At 38.6% G+C, this 15,954-nt stretch overlaps 1 protein-coding gene and 1 long non-coding RNA gene across 4 annotated transcripts in view; one reads left to right on the top strand and one right to left on the bottom strand.

Moving 5' to 3' along the window:
- LOC122086691 (TMV resistance protein N-like) overlaps positions 1–5,848 on the top strand; it is an 8,234-nt gene extending 2,386 nt beyond the window's left edge. For both annotated transcript variants that reach the window (XM_042655679.1, XM_042655678.1), the window contains exons 3-8: positions 63–350; positions 437–1,348; positions 1,452–2,509; positions 3,716–3,848; positions 3,934–4,791; positions 4,897–5,848. In XM_042655679.1, coding sequence (XP_042511613.1) covers positions 63–350; positions 437–1,348; positions 1,452–2,507 — 2,256 coding nt within the window. In that variant the 3' untranslated portion in view covers positions 2,508–2,509; positions 3,716–3,848; positions 3,934–4,791; positions 4,897–5,848. The remainder of the gene's footprint in view (positions 1–62; positions 351–436; positions 1,349–1,451; positions 2,510–3,715; positions 3,849–3,933; positions 4,792–4,896) is intronic.
- A 5,577-nt stretch (positions 5,849–11,425) lies between these two features.
- On the bottom strand, positions 11,426–15,413 carry LOC122086395. 2 transcript variants are annotated; one of them, XR_006142399.1, is made up of 7 exons: positions 15,018–15,413; positions 13,799–13,924; positions 13,515–13,699; positions 12,819–13,175; positions 12,570–12,717; positions 12,077–12,196; positions 11,426–11,944 (listed from the first exon to the last, which is right to left on the bottom strand). It is a non-coding gene; the product is annotated as an uncharacterized LOC122086395 (long non-coding RNA). The 2 variants fall into 2 exon arrangements; XR_006142398.1 differs by having other exon boundaries at positions 12,582–12,717; positions 15,018–15,411.
- Between the last annotated feature and the right edge of the window lie 541 nt (positions 15,414–15,954).

Genomic DNA, 15,954 nt, shown 5'->3' with positions numbered 1-15,954 from the left:
GGGGGGGGGGGTGTTTCTATTGTCCATCAATTTCTGTTTATTTTGGTTATTTTCTATTGTAGGGAACTGACAAGATAAAAGGCATGATCCTTCCGACCAGGTTACAAAGTGTTCCATTAGCTAGTGAACACTTTGAGATGATTTCCAATCTAAGATTTCTCGATATTAATTCAGTACACTTCAGGGGTGATTTTCCGCCCCTTCCTTCTACATTAAAGTGGTTCAGATGGAAGCGTTGTCCTTTGGATATTCTACCAGCCAATTTTTATCATAAGAGACTGGTTAATCTCGACCTATCGGGTAGCATGATTGAAGAAGCTTGGAATATCAGGTCTCAAAATGAAACTAAGGTATAGTATTTGACTTTTTCTTTTGTGATTTAATTATTAAGTTTCAAGTATAGTACTCTTAAGTATGTTTTCTCTTTGTTTGACAGCGGTTCCAAAATTTGAAAGTTCTTGTTCTTAGTGATTGCACATATCTAGCTGAGTCCCCAGACTCTTCATGGTTTCCTCACTTGGAACGATTAGATCTCGGAAACTGCAGATCATTGGAGAAGTTAAATGAGTCCATCGGGCAGTTTAGTCAACTCAAAAATCTTAATCTTAAGCGTTGTGACTCACTCAAAAAGTTGCCCGATTCCATTGGTAAACTAAAATCTCTAGTCCAGCTTGACTTGTCGTGGTTAACAATTGAAGAACTCCCAAACAGTATTTCCAGGTTGAGCTCTCTTGAAGAACTTAGTCTCGAAGGATGCCGTTCACTCAAGAGTTTGCCTGAGTCAATCGGTGGTCTAAAATCTTTGGTTGAGCTTAAATTGACTAATGTTTCAAAAATTAAGGAATTGCCTGATGGTGTTGGATTATTAGAGAAGCTTATGGTATTAGATGCTTATGGTTGCTATAAACTAGTGAAGCTACCAAGATCAATGGGGAGAATGAGGTGCTTGCATAGCATTAACTTACGAGGAGACAATATTTCGAACATTCCTGATGATTTTTCAATGCTCTCGAATTTATTCAAGTTGAAAATGTCTGCAACACTTCAATCCCTCCCGACAGATCTCTCACACTTGAAATATTTGAAGCAATTAAACCTTTTTAAGTGTGTGAAGTTGGAATACCTCCCAGAGCTTCCCTTAAGCTTAGTTGAGCTTTGTTGTGAAGATTGCTTTTCCTTGGTACGACTACCGGATTTGTCAAGGCTGAAAGTTTTGGCGATATTATGTCTTGAAGGTTGTATAAAGCTGGAGGAGATTCGAGGCCTCGGCGGGAAACTATCTTTGGTAGAACTCAATGCCCGAGGATGCCATAACTTGACCATAACTCCAAGGAAAATACTTGGCCAGGTCTTTTCACTGTCTCGTTTTCCCCTACTCTAATTAGAACTATCAGAAACTACCATTAGTATATTTCTTTGATGATTAACAGCTCCTTTCCTCTGACTTGCAGGGAACACTATTACCTGAAAGGCCACCATTGCGAAGTTTTTCTTTGACTGCTATTGATGGGATCTATAAAAAATGGTTAATTCTGTGCCTTGTTTTGGAATTACCCTCTGACTTCAGCTCACAAACCATCTATTGTGATATTTCTGCTTCTATCCGCCAAAAAGATAACACAATCAGTTGTGTTCATACACTGAGAATTGAGGACGTTGAGTTCACTACTAATCAAAATTTAATCTACCTTCATCATTTTAAAGAATTTGACTGGTTTGGAATTCCATTACATGGAAAAGATGCTATTGAGAATTTATATATTCATCAATCCGAGTTACGTCAACAGCTCTCTTGGGATAACGATTCGTCAAGACACTTTTGTAGGGTAAAATTCTGGAAAATTCTGTTTGAGAACAGGGAACCTTCCCAGCAAAAGCCTAATGGCTATTCGAGTGCCTCAATGGTAGAAGATTTCTTTAATTGGTCATTCGAGAGCAGAGAAACTAACCAACAAGAACCTAATCGACATTCGAGTGCCATGATGGTGGCAGATTTCTCGAATTGGTCATTTGAGAACAGGGAATATGAACAGCAAATGCTTAATCAACATTCAACTGCCATGATGGTAGCAGACTTCTTCGATTGCTCATATGTCAACGTTAGTGGTGGATTACCTCCACTAAAACTGAGCAACATTGGGGTTAGAGGATCCAGCAGTAATGTTCCTAAGGAGGTAGAGTTGACGGCTATTGAAAGACTTATTGATGAGGCAAGTCCTCCTCGAGTGGAAGAAGCATTGTTGAGGGCTACAGTGAGACCAGTTCTCAACGAGGATGATGAGGCAGCTTGTCGATCTCCCGTTAAAGATACAGAGATAGGGTTGAGGGCTAGTGGGAGTTATTGCTTTGACAATGAGGATGAGGCGCTGTTGAGGGCTATTGGGAGAATTGTTCTTGAAAACGAGGAGGAAGAGGAAGTCTTGAGGGCTATGGAGAGACTTTTTCTTCGTAAGGATGATGAGACGGCTGTTGATTCCGGAGCCAACACCAATTCAAGCAGTTACTGAAGGTAAACACCAATTTAAGCAGTTTAGTAGAATTAATTTTATTTTTCCACATACATTTTAATCTATAATTAGGTTCTATCTCATTGTCATTGACTAGGTTAAAAAATTTGGGAAAACTATAAGATTACTCAAAATTGAGTTTAGTTTTTCCAAATTGCCTGAAGAATTGGTTTTGGTTGCTTTTAGTCTGTTACCATGTAGTGAGTTAACTATTCCTTGAACAAGGGGTGGTAATTGTTCTGTTTTGGGAATATTTTGTTACTTGAAATCTAGGGTTTTGTTTCTTAGTTGATGTGTACATTAAAAAAGTGCAAGATGTGGACACTTGTAGGTTGAGGCATGCAGGTCTAGTTCGTCTCTACTCCTTCGACAACACACTTATAGTATACTTGGTCATGATTCTCGTCCCTTGTGAACTTTCACATTTTAGAATGAAACCTATGAAACCTGAACCGGTCAGAACTAATACCTTTAGCCATAACACTTTTAGTACATGGAAAGGGATTGCAATAGCTGGATTTTTGCTTTGACTGTGAGAATATTCTAATTCTTGTTCTAATTAAGAATGCATGATGATCTTATGTCTGGGTTGATATGGTTGGTTATGCTTAGAATCTTCTGAAGATCAATCAGTTTCGAAGATATGGCATCATTTGATTCCCTGAAATGAACTAGGATTCTAGCTTTCTTGTGGAATATTCCACTGCTTATTAGCAATTTGCCAAATTTGCTTCCTTCTAACATATAACTAAGTATGATTCATGGTGGTTTTGTATTTTGTTCCTGTTTAGTTTTCCTATAACTGTCAAGCTCCAACAATCTTCTTTTAACAAAATTACTCAAAATAAAGTTAGGTATTACAAAACTACCCAAAACAGTGCCCCTCCTTCACCTATCTACTTTTTTTTGTCATGTTTGCCCCCTCTTCATCTTCCACTGCTGTCCAATGCAGCTTGGGACTTCCAACCGTTCACAGACTTTCTCACTTCTCTATGTTCACAATCTCATATTTATTTCCATCTCTCCATCTCTAGCTGGGCAGCTGCAAATCAGATATTACCATGGGATATGCCCTTATCACACTTCCCTTTCTGTTTTTGTTTTGTTTTTGTGTGTGTGTGTGTGTGTGTGTGTCTGTTGGTTGGGGGGGGGGGGGGTTTATATTATTGTCCACCAATTTCCATGACTTTGGTTAATTTCTATGGTAGGGAATTGACAAGATAAAAGGCATGATCCTTTCCACTGGGACTGTTCCTTTATCATGAGAGACTCGTTATTCTCGATCTATCGTGTAGCATAATTGAACAAGCTTGGAATATCAGGTCTCAAGATGAAAATAAGGTATAGTATTTAACTTTTTCTTTTCTGATTTGATTATGAAGTTTTATTGATAGTATTATAAGTATGTTTTCTCTATGTTTGACAGCTGTTCCAAGATTTTGAAAGTTCTCATTCTTGGTGATTGTACATATCTAGCTAAGTCCGCAGACCTTTCATGGTTTCCTCACTTCGAATGATTAGAGCTTGGAAATTGCAGATCCTTGAAGAACAGCTTAGATGAGTCAATCGGGAAGTTGATTCAACTAAAAAATCTTATGCTTAAATGTTCCAACTCACTCAAGAACAGCTTGACTTGTCAGGGTCAGATATTGAAGAACTCCCAAGCAATATTTCCAGGTTGATTTCTCTTGAAGAACTTATTCTTGTGGAGTGCAAATTACTCAAGAAGTTGTTTTGAGTCCATTGGTGATGTAAATCTTTGGTCGAGCTCAAATTGACGAATGTTTCAGAAATTGAGGAATTGCCCGATGGTGTTGGGTTATTAGAGAAGCTTGTGGTATTAGATGCTTCTGATTGCTATGAACTACTGAAACTACCAAGATCAATGGGGAGAATGAGTTGCTTGCATGGAATTAACCTGAAAGCAACCAGTATTTCAAAAAGTTCTGATGATTTTTCAATGCTCACGGATTTATTCGAGTTGAAAATATCTGCAAGGCTTCAATCCCTACTGACGGATCTGTCACCCTTGAAATACTTGAAGCAATTAATCCATTTTAGCTGTGTGAAGTTGGAATACTTCCCAGAGTTCCCAACTATTTGAAGTTTGTAGTGAAGATTGCTTTTCATTGGTACAACTACTGGGTTTGTCAAGGCTGAGCTGCTGAACATTTTGGTGATATTATGTCTTGAGGGTTGTATAAAGCTGGAGGAGATTTGAGGCATTGAGGGAAAAATATCTTTGGTAGAACTCCCGAGGATGCCATAACTTCATCATGACTTGGTCAGGCATTTCACTGTCTTTTTCCCCTACTCTAATTGAAACTATCAGAAACTGCCATTAGTATATTTCTTTGATGATTAACCACTCCTTTCCTCTGACTTGCAGGGAACACTATTACCTGATAGGCCACCATTGGAAGTTTTTACTAGACTGCTATTGATGGGATCTATAGAAAACAGTTATATGTGCCTTGTTTTGGAATTTCTCTCTGACTTCAGGTGACAAACCGTCTATTGTGATATTCTCGCTTCTATCAGCCAAAAAACCAGCTGTGTTCTCACGCTGTGAATTGTGGACGTCCACTAATCAAAATATAATCTGCCTTCACCATTGCAAAGGCTTTTGACTGGTTTGGAATTCCATTACATGGAAAAGATGTTGAGAATTTATATATTTATCAATCCGGGTTACATCACCAGCTTTCTTTTTGATACCTATGCGTCAAGACCCTATTGTTGAGTAAAACACCGGAAGCCTCTGTTTGAGAACAGGGAATCCTTTCCAGCAAAAGCCTACTCCACTTACAATTGCAATGATGGTAGCAGAATTCTTCATTTGGTTATTCAAGAAATGGGGAACCTGACCAACAAAAACATTCTCGTGCCATGAAGGTAGCAGATTTCTCCAGTTGGTCATTCAAGAACAGGGAATATGAACAGAAAAATGCTTAATCAACATTCTAGCGCCTTGATCAACCATAGAGTCATCATAAAAGGCTATTTCTATAGCTTTGTCAAGGTAATGAACCGAGGAATATGAACAGCAACCGCTTAATCAGCATTCTAGTGCAATGATGGTAGCAGAATTCTGTCATTTGGTCATTCGAGATTGGGAAACCTGACCGGAAAATTCCTAATCGACGTTCTAATGTCATGAAGGTAGCAGATTTCTCCAATTGATCATTTGAGAAGAGGGAATATAAACTGCAAATGCTTAATCAAAATTCTAGTGCCATGATTGCAGCAAATTTCTCCAATTGGTCATTCAAGAACAGGAAATATGAACGGCAAATGCTTAATCAACATTCAAGTACCATGATGGTAGCAGAGTTCTTCGATTGCTCACATGTCACCATTTATGATTATGAAGAACTCTCTCCCTCTCTCCCTCTCTCCCTCTCTCCTTCTCTCCTCTCCTTCTCTCATGTTTACTGGACTCCTTGATGGGTTGCTATGGTCCTATCGACCTTGATGTAGTGGACATCTACGACCTCAATTCTTGGCATAGGCTGACGGAGGTTACCTGCGATGGTCACACGTGATATCGGACACGTGTATGGTGGATCGTCACCTATATCGGTCTGAAATTTTGGTTTTGGAAATGGATCGGGTTGACAAAAAACGTGGAGGATTTCGGTAACCAACGCAACAAGCCCTCTTCTTCTTTCTTCCCCGAGCTCCGCCACTACAAGTCCTTCTCCGGTGGCAAAGGATAGGGATTCTCTAGTGTGTTCGAGCCTCAGCGCAAGTCTTGCACACAACAATGCAAATATACAAAACATAAATAAAAAATCAAGGGTAAAAAGAAGTGTTCTACTCTTCCCTCGCATAATTCCAAACAAACCCAAATCCACATTTTTTGAAATCAAGTGGCTCCAAAAACAAACAAATGAAAGAAAAATTCAATTTTCTTGATACTAGCAATTCTGAAATTTGCTCACGGAGACGAGAAGTAAAACCCTGGAAAAGATAGTATCCAGTTGAAAATCCAAATCCCATTTCAGAAACCCTAGAGAGATTCTCACGACAAAATCCAAGAAATAACAATTGGAAATGCAAAGATCCGTAGCTCCAACAAAAACCCTAGAGACCTCTGGAAGCTGTTAGAAGGGGAGAAATGAGAGCTCCATATCATTCTTGCTCATGTAGATTCAAAAAATGCAGAATTATTTGAACATGTAGATAGATCTCAGTGACTAATATTGCTTTTCGAACAGAAGAGAGTAAGGAGGGAGAAGAAGAAGAAGATGTGAAACAGGGATAGGACCCTACGCCAGAGAAAGGACTTGCAGCGGCGGGGTCTTTTGACATCCCTTGTCATCTTTTGGCACAGGTGACTCTGGTTTTCCGGAGTCCTTTGGCACAGCACTTGCAGTGGCAGAGCTCGGGGAAGAATATAGTTTATTGTCGTCGACCCGGTCCATTTCCAGAACGAAAATTTCGACGATCCACCATACACGTGTCCAATAACACGTGTCACCATCGCAGGTATCCTTCGCCAACCTTCGCAAAGAATGTAGGTCGTGGAGGATCCCGATCCGTCAATCAATCGATTCCTCCATCTACTAACTTGCAACATGATTGGCTCGATTAAGTAATTTGTCTTGAGCTCAAACAAAGTCTTGATTAAGATTTCTAACCTTAAGCTGTGTTTGGTAATCAAGAGAAGAAAAGAAATGAAAAGAAAAAGGTAAAATTACGCCCTCTCTCCTGTAGTTTGTTGAAATTACACGTAGATTTAAGGGTTTGAATGAATTACGCCCTCCTCTCCTAACTTTTCTAAGATTCTTGCAATTAGATCATATCCGTTAGTCACCGTGAAATTGGAACGGTTAATTGGTGATGTCACCTAATATTATACTATTTAATTTCGAAAATGCCCTTATATAGGCATGAACTTACTCATATGTCCTCCCATTAAAACAAAACAAAAGAGGGAAGGCAGCCACCTCCCCTCATCATCGGCAACTTACCACGCCCACCCCCGCCGGAGAAGATGGTGGAATCAGGTTCTGACTCGAGGAGGGCCAGAAGCTTCATGCCACTCACCTCAAGAATGGCATCGCCGAGTCAGTTGAATGCCCTCCTCCACATGTATGCCGTTTGCAGCTGGACCTCTTCTGCTACTGATTTTTTTATCAGATTCCCTACACACACACCACAGAAACTAAGCGAAACCCTAACATCTCCATCCCTTTGGTTAAATTGAAGAGCTCCGAATTCGATTTGAAACTTGGGATATGAATCGTTGGGTAACTAGAAGAGCTACCCAAGTGTAGGAAAACCTAAAAGAAGAAGAAGAAGAAGCAGCAGCAAGCAAGTTTCTGGGTTTCTCTTCTTCTGCTTAGATCCTTAAAAAACAGAGTGTTTTGAGTGTTTTGCAGTTGCACTTACTACAGAAACCTGATTCCTTCTCTTGAGTGTGTATCTAACGGATTTTTCCACGTGAATGTGAATTCTGTGAGAAAATCCTACTCTTCACTCTGAAAAAGCTTATTTTTTTCTCACATATTATGATCTGTCCTCTTGAGGTATCTTTCCTTTTCTTATTTCATTCTTTTACCAACATACTAGTAGCAATGTTCGAAAGAGCTGAAAGATATACAACTACCCAGATAAAACAGGGGAAGTCATCCAATGGTTCATTTAGTAGGATTCTAACACAGCTTTGGTTCTTTTTGGGTAAATTTATGGTTTTAGAGTTTGCTATGTCCAGTATAAAACAAGGGAAGTCCGCTAATGTGAACTGAACCTGCAATTAATCCAACTAACCCACTAATATTTTAGTTGTAGTCCCACGTATTATGTTAACATCTGTTTTTGGGATTGCATAATTTAATTTTGTCTGAAATTTCAGAGTTCTATTAATGACCGAAATCCTGCCCATCAACTCTAAATCCAGAGAAACCATCAGCACACCACTGCCCAGGTGAACCCAGAATATTGCTAGACCATAATCGTGCCTGATTCTCAATAATTATATATTTTGCCTCTGTGCGAAGGTGTTGCAGACTTCAGCGATGAGCTCCCGACTGCAGACTTCTGGTATGCTTACCTTCGCTGGATAGTTGCACTATTGTTTCCACCGAAGATTGACAAGATTTTCATCATAAGGCAATGGTTAAGATTTGGGGTATTTGGGTAGATGATGAACAAGGGGTTAAAATGATCTTCTATTATCATCTTTTAGTTAAACGGTAAAATGGTCTTTTGAGTTTTAAAATTAAAAGCGAACTAACACCGTTAGGTGTAGGGGAGGGGTCGTAATTTTCCCAAAGAAAGAAAATCTAGAAAAAAAAAAAAGAATAGAGAGAAATGATATGATAAGAAATAAATATATATATGTTTAATTACCATCAAAAGAGAAGAAAAAGAAAAACTTTTATTTTTCTTGTGTTTCAGGCAAGCTTTTTTTTTTTTTTTTTTTTTTTTTTGTGCTGCAAAAAGAAAACTTCACCATTCCAAGGTGAATTTTGAAATTAAAAAAAAAAAATTCTCTTAATTTAGGACATACCAAGCACAAAGAGATTTTCTTAAATCAAGAAAAAAAATATAATTTTTGTACTTTTTTCTTTTCTTAGCTATCAAACACAGCCTAAAGACACATTAGGATTCATTAAAAAAAAGCAAAAAACAAAAAACAAAAGACAAAAAACAAAAAACAAAAAACAAAAGACAAAAAACAAAAAACAAAAAACAAAAAGACAGATTAGGATTGAAAAACTTTGACCCTAAGGTAAAATCGAATTGAGCGAAGGTTGAGGTTTTGGATTGAGCTTGGCTTGGCCCAGCCCGACCCTATGTTTTCTTCACTTCTTTGCTAAAATCCAAAATCAATGAAACTTGAAATCCTAAAAACAGACCCATACAAACCTAAAATGAATCATACCAAGGAACCAATGAATGGGCAAAGGTCCAAACCCAAACTTGAGCTCTAGCCTTTTCTAATTTGAAATTGAGCTAAATCTCTGGAGAAAAATAAGGAGTTTGATGAAGAAAATTTAGGGGAGGAAGCGCAGGATTTGAATTTTATTTCTTCTAATGAATCGATCGAAGGCCAATCAATCTCTATTTTTTCTTCTAATTTGGAGGACAAAGTTAGTAAGAATTCGAATTCTAATGAAGAAGTGTCTGAGGTCGTGGAATGCACCAAGGGACAAGATATTATCTCCTCTGTCTAAAAGAACCAAGTCCCCTTTTTCCTATCTTTCTTTTTTTACTTCATTAGTTTATCTTTGAATAATTTATGTTTACAAGTTGTAATTTTTATTTTCTCTTTAAATTTTCATTGGAGCCATTAAAGTTATAATTGAAGATTTAGAAACATCTTTGGAGTTTGGACGTGCAGAAGCTTGGAATTTGTTCTCTTTTTCAATAAAATTCTGCAGTTATTTTTCATTTCAGAAAAACAATTTATTTTTTTTATTTTAAATTTAATTTCCATTGTTATGTCTTTTATTCTTAATTTAAGTAGCATGATCACCACCACTCCCATGGCTAGCTAAACCCATTCTTTTGAGATTTGGGTGAAGGATTATTATGCATAAATAATGGACATGCTTTATTTTAATGAACATGAATCTAGTTAGACTTACTACGGCTGACCGCCGCATTGTGTATCTCATCTAAGAGGACTATATACATGATAACGGCCGGAGCCATAGTGACACTAATTCGGATTTATGATGTTTAGCTTAATATTACATATTGAATGATGCTACTCATGGGGTATGTTAGCCATTGCCACATCTCTCATAGAACTAGATCATATTATATGTAATATGTCTCCATGCCTATTGTTAATTCAACTTATTCTCATATTGAATCCTAATCCTGAATGAACCTTTCCCATTAATTTTATTCCATTATTCTCTATTGGTTCGTTAAATTCAATTGCACTAATTTAATTTGATATTTGATTGTTAGAATTATCTTGTATACTTAGTTAAATTAATATAGTCAACTCTCTTGATATTTACACTCTGTAATTTGGAAGTGTGTTAATTAAGCACTCAACCTCCCTGAGTTCAATCTATAGCTACAATTGACACTGCGCGCTTGCGATTAGTATAATTAATGTGGTTTCTGTTTGTGTGCAACAATATCCTTCCTTCTTGGATTGGAGGTATTGAGAAAACAAGTCTGGAGGCTCATTAATATCGTCGTGTCACCGAACAATGGTTATACTCATAAATGTTTCTTCGGGGGTGAGATCATGATTGAAAGCTCTTGCACATGTTATTTGATGGTAATGGGTGGAGTGAGGACACACTTCACTATCTCTAAGGGTGATTTCGCCGCTCCTTGGATCAGCGGGATCTTGCCATCTAAGGCATTGAGTCACAGAGTCGGGCACCAGCATCATCTAGAGTGCATCCAACGTCAACCTGAGTCAATACCACTCTAGCTCAAGTTAACTCAGGGGATTTAGTCCAATTGGGTTTTTGACTCAATTTGAAACCGATCTATGGTTTGTTGGGTGATCTTAGTCAATTCTAAGCATGTCAAAGCCCTTAACTATATTTTGAATTTTTTTTTTATTTATTTTGTTAATCATCCAATGCCAGCATGGAAGCAAAAATACATCGCCTAGGTCTGCTAGAAGATCTTTACCATAAATACATGATTTTTTCGCATCTCAAGGGGTTCCAGTCGGTCTGATTAGCATGTATACCCATGAAAGAAGTTTTGCTAGGTTGTGTATGGTGCTCTTTCGTTCTTGGGTATACCATGAGTTGGGACATACTCATGATTAGCATGTATACCCATGGAGTGGTCCATATGTCATAAAAGAAGTATTGCTAGGAAAAGCTATCCGAGTTGTTGATTTTGATGGGAATATTATGTCTAGAAGTAGACATGAATTAAGAACTTCCTTCGACCTGATCCCCGAAGCTTAAGGTGCCATAGGAAGCTTGATAAAATCAATTCGACCTGATCCCATTAAAAAATATCAAGCAATACTTAAGTCAAAATTCAGTGACAATCTCAGCAATAAATCTAAAGCCTACTCTTGGCGATAAAAGTCCTAATTATGACATGAGTACTTGTCCAGATCCTCGTGAAGTTCTGCAATCTTTGCCTACAGGATAATAGGATCATCATGAACAAAAACCCTCGTCATGATCATTAAGTCTTCTTAGTCTTTATCCAAGCAAGTACTTGTCCAGATCCTCGTGAACATCTTTGTGCTCCTCGATCAGCTGCACAGTGCATTCATAGGCCTTCGCAACCCATTCCCTCATTTCATTGTTGATGATCACCCCCGTCTTGATACTATATGGCTTGGTCATCTCAAATGCATCATTCCTCGGAGGAAAAGAGAACACTTAGTGAATGCTTCCAATTTGTGAGAATCAATAACCAACACACGGGTGTGCTCATCAAACTGAATCCAGGAAGCACCAGCCGCCTTAAATTCTGTCACAACCTATCTAGATAAGGCTTTAATCATTAGTACAGCCACAATTGGATGAACCAGTATAGAGTGAAGAATAAAAACAAAGCATTCTAAAGAGTGAAGAATAAAAAAAAAAGCATTCTAAAGACAAGTTTCAAGTCCTTACTTGTAGACTGGAATAATCCATTCCAGGAGGGGAAGAAGAGAGAGTTTTCCCCACATCCTTGGCTGATTTTGATTGCTAGGAAACAGGACCAATTAGGTCTGGAACAGTGTCTACTCCAAGCTGCAGGGAAAAAAAAAAAAGAGGCAGATTCAAAATATTAATAAATGTATCAGCACCATGTGAAGAGAAACTATAGTTCAACAAGTCCAACCTAGGAAACACTGACAATTTAGTTGCTATTCAAAAATTTTCTTAATGTATATCAAGCATATTCTGGTAAGGGGAGTAAGTGTCATAATCTCGCCAACTGATTTCCCCATGTAACAAAGGGCCAATCCTGGGCAAGAGTAAGTTATAGAGAAAGGACCTAACCATAGAAGAATTCATGGACCCTTCGTGTATCTTATGTGTATGCCTCATAGATTAGCATGTATCCAGTCTGTACTACCACAAGCATAGAAAAATAGCTTAAGACCATAAAAGGGTTGCAAACCTGATGACCTACAAGTAATAAATAGTAGACCAATACAGAAAATATCTTGCAGACGTACAGCTTTGGCCTCTTTATATTCACTAACAGCTTTGTGAGAAGCATAAAAAAATTGTCTAGTCCCAATTCAGGAGCAATGAAATGGCTGCCCCTGGAGAGAATACAAATTACAACAGTTCAATAAATCATTCAACATAAGCTACAAACTCTTTTAATTGTTCAAGCTTTTAGTGGAGGGAAGTAATCACTTACGACTAGTTGGTGTCAAACCACTTGGTCATTTCCATAGCAGCAACAGAGGCATTCCCTCAGGCCATGGAGAAGTGGGTGTCAAAACCAATCTCACCAACATTCCAACCATATCTAGAGGGAACAGCCCCAAGCATTATGGTACTATCAAGCATCTGGTCGTAGTACGAGAACCTGTTGCTTGGAATGTATTTGGTCCCAGAATCAGCCATCTGTTTCCAGATGAATGACCTGAGATCAGTAGCCACTTTCTACAAATCCTCGGCACTGCTCTTCCCATCCCAGAAAGATTCCAAAAAAAATTTGATCTCTCTCCTGGGGCCCATGTGTGGATATCCAACAATGTGAGATGGGATTGTGCTGGATTATCAGATACAGCCAAAACAGAGGAGCATCAGATTCAGATTTCAATCGGTACGAAAACCCGAACTCTGAAGACAAAACAAAGTGACATAAAATAAAAAATGGAAGGGAAAATAATAAAATTCGGTGAATCAATTTGCAGATTTTCTCAAGAGATCCAAATTTCCCACCAGTGTTCAAATGAAAAATGAAAAACAGAAAACAGAGGGGCGTCATATTCAAGTTTCAACAGGTATAAGAAGTAATAAATAAAATCTCTAGTTAAAAAAGCAGATCTTTGTGCATCTCTATCAGACGCACAGTGCGTTCATAGGCCTTTGCAACCCATTCCCTCACCTCATTGTCGATGATCACCCCCGGTCTTGCTATTATACGGCTTGGTTGTCTCAAATGGCATCATTCCTTGGAGGAAACAAGAGGAGTTAGCTTCCAATTTGTGAGAATCAAGATCCAACACAAGGGTGGGCTCATCAAACTAAATCCAGGAAGCACCAGCTGCCTTCAATTCTGTCACAACCTCCCTAGATAAGGTTTAATCATTAGTACTGGCACAAATTGGATGAACTAGTATAGAGTGAAGAACAAAAAATGCATTCTGAAGACAAGTTTCAAGTCCTTACTTGTATACTGGAATAATCTTGTCCAGCAGGGAAAGAAGAGAGAGTTCTCTCCCCACCCTTGGCTGGTTTTGATTGCAGCAAGTAGGAAACAGGGCCAATGAGGACTGGAACAGTATCAACTCCAAGCTGCAGGGAGAAAAAAAGAGGCAGATTCAAAATATTAATAAATATATCAGCACCATGTGAAGAGAAACCATAGTTTAACAGATCCAACCTAGGAAAAACTGATAAGTTATCCAAAAACCCAACCTAATAAACCTTTTACACGTTCTAACAAACCCCCGGTTTGTTATAAATGTGGAAAGGTAGGTCACTATCAAAATAAATGCCGCTCTAAGGCCTGAATAAATGCATTAGAAATCGATGATTTTCTTAAAGAGAATCTCTCTAAATTTTACTCTATAGGTCCTCTGAACAAGGTTCCGATTCCGATTCTGAATCGGATCCTGAAATCTCAAGCAGCTTTGTCTGACTCTTTCGGGTCTCATCCACAGACTCCTCAATGTAGCTATGACCCTTATCAGGCTATGCTCAAGGAAAATGGTCTGATGGTCTTCTTATCAGAGGACTCATTTCTTTTATAAGTCATTGATCAAATTGTTGATCCAGATGCAAAGGCAAAAATGTTAAAAGAATACATTCAAATACTCAAGGAAGCTCCTAGGACAATCTAGGAAGCTCCTCAAAAATCTTCTTATCAAGAAGATTATAGTTTTAAGAATATAATCAATCGTGTCAAGAGCTCTAAAGCAAGAGCCAACAATACAAGAATTAAGGAAGGAATTAAACGAAGTAAAAACTGAAATAAAGAGTCTTAAACAGAGAATTCAGACTCTAGAATTATATAATGAACAACAATCTGTCAATCTGGAATTCGACGAAGAAGCCTTTAAAGATCTTTTGGCTTCTAATGAACCCACTCAGGAGAATCCTCCTGAAGAATCCCATGTTTAAACTGTTTAGAAGGTTCAATCTCATCGATGGCATGTTCAAATTGAAGTTGTTATCAGTAGAGAATTTAGCCTTAAAACTTTCGCCTTAATTGATTCAGGTGCTGATATGAATTGTATTAATGAAGGACTTGTCCCTTCATGATATTTTGAAAAAACAGCTCAAATGCTAGTTACTGCAGATGGATTTAAAATGCAAATTGAATAATAATAATTAAAAATAAAAAATAAAAAGAACCTAGAAAGATTAACAATAGACCATGGACAACCTCCATCTGGTGTGAATTTTAGTGGCAGCCTAGGACTCAAAAGACCTTGGAACTGTATTCATGATCAAGGTGATGTTGTATAATGACTTTTCTCTTCTTGATCCATCACTTTGGCTTGCGTTACAACTGGGGAGATCAATTTCCACCCTGCAATCAGTATTAAAGACAGCAGAGTTAAAAATGAGCAGGGGACCTCGGGGTCTGCCTGCCCACAAATTTTCAGCCTCATCTGACCTGCAAAGTAGAAGATTTGTGTGCTGTCCATATATTATGTTAAAGGAGCCATAACATATCCAGTCTTTCATGCAAAAAAAAAAAAATCACGAAACAAGGAAATGTAATTTTAGCCATTACACATTCTTCCCTAGGCTCTGACCCTCCTGTTTGCCAGCCTCCATGGCTGCCCTGTCTGGCTAGGTGCAGTCGTCCCCCCCTCTTCTGGCCCACCCTACTTCTTCTAACCTCCCTACTTCACCTCCCTCTCCCCCCCCCCTTGGGTTCCGTAGAATACCCATTTCAAACCCTCCACCTCCACTTTGTCCCTCCTTCCCTTTTAGGAGACTCAATGACTGCCATTTTCCCGAAAGGATTACTCGAATCCGAAGCCTCTCGCTGGACAAGCTCTCTTATTGGGCCTCCCTCTTCACTTTTGGTGTTCTGATGGTTTGAGTGTTGTTGGCTCGGTCCTCGGCAATCCTATATGTTCTGATGCCAGGACCAATCGCAAAGATAGACTGGCCTATGTGCGAATCTGTGTCAAAGTTTCGGTTGCAGCAGCTCTCCCCTCCATCTCGGTCCACGATGGCGATGATTTCTGCTTCCAACAAGCCATGCGCTATGATTGGAAACCCCCGCAGTGCCTTATTTGCAATGTCTTTGGGCATGATACCTCTGCTTGCTCCGCGAAGAACTCTGAGCCAAATCTTCAGGGTTAGAG

Source organism: Macadamia integrifolia, chromosome 8 (assembly GCF_013358625.1).
Source record: "Macadamia integrifolia cultivar HAES 741 chromosome 8, SCU_Mint_v3, whole genome shotgun sequence".
NCBI classification, from domain to species: domain Eukaryota; kingdom Viridiplantae; phylum Streptophyta; class Magnoliopsida; order Proteales; family Proteaceae; genus Macadamia; species Macadamia integrifolia.
This window is presented reverse-complemented; position numbering and strand designations above follow the sequence as displayed.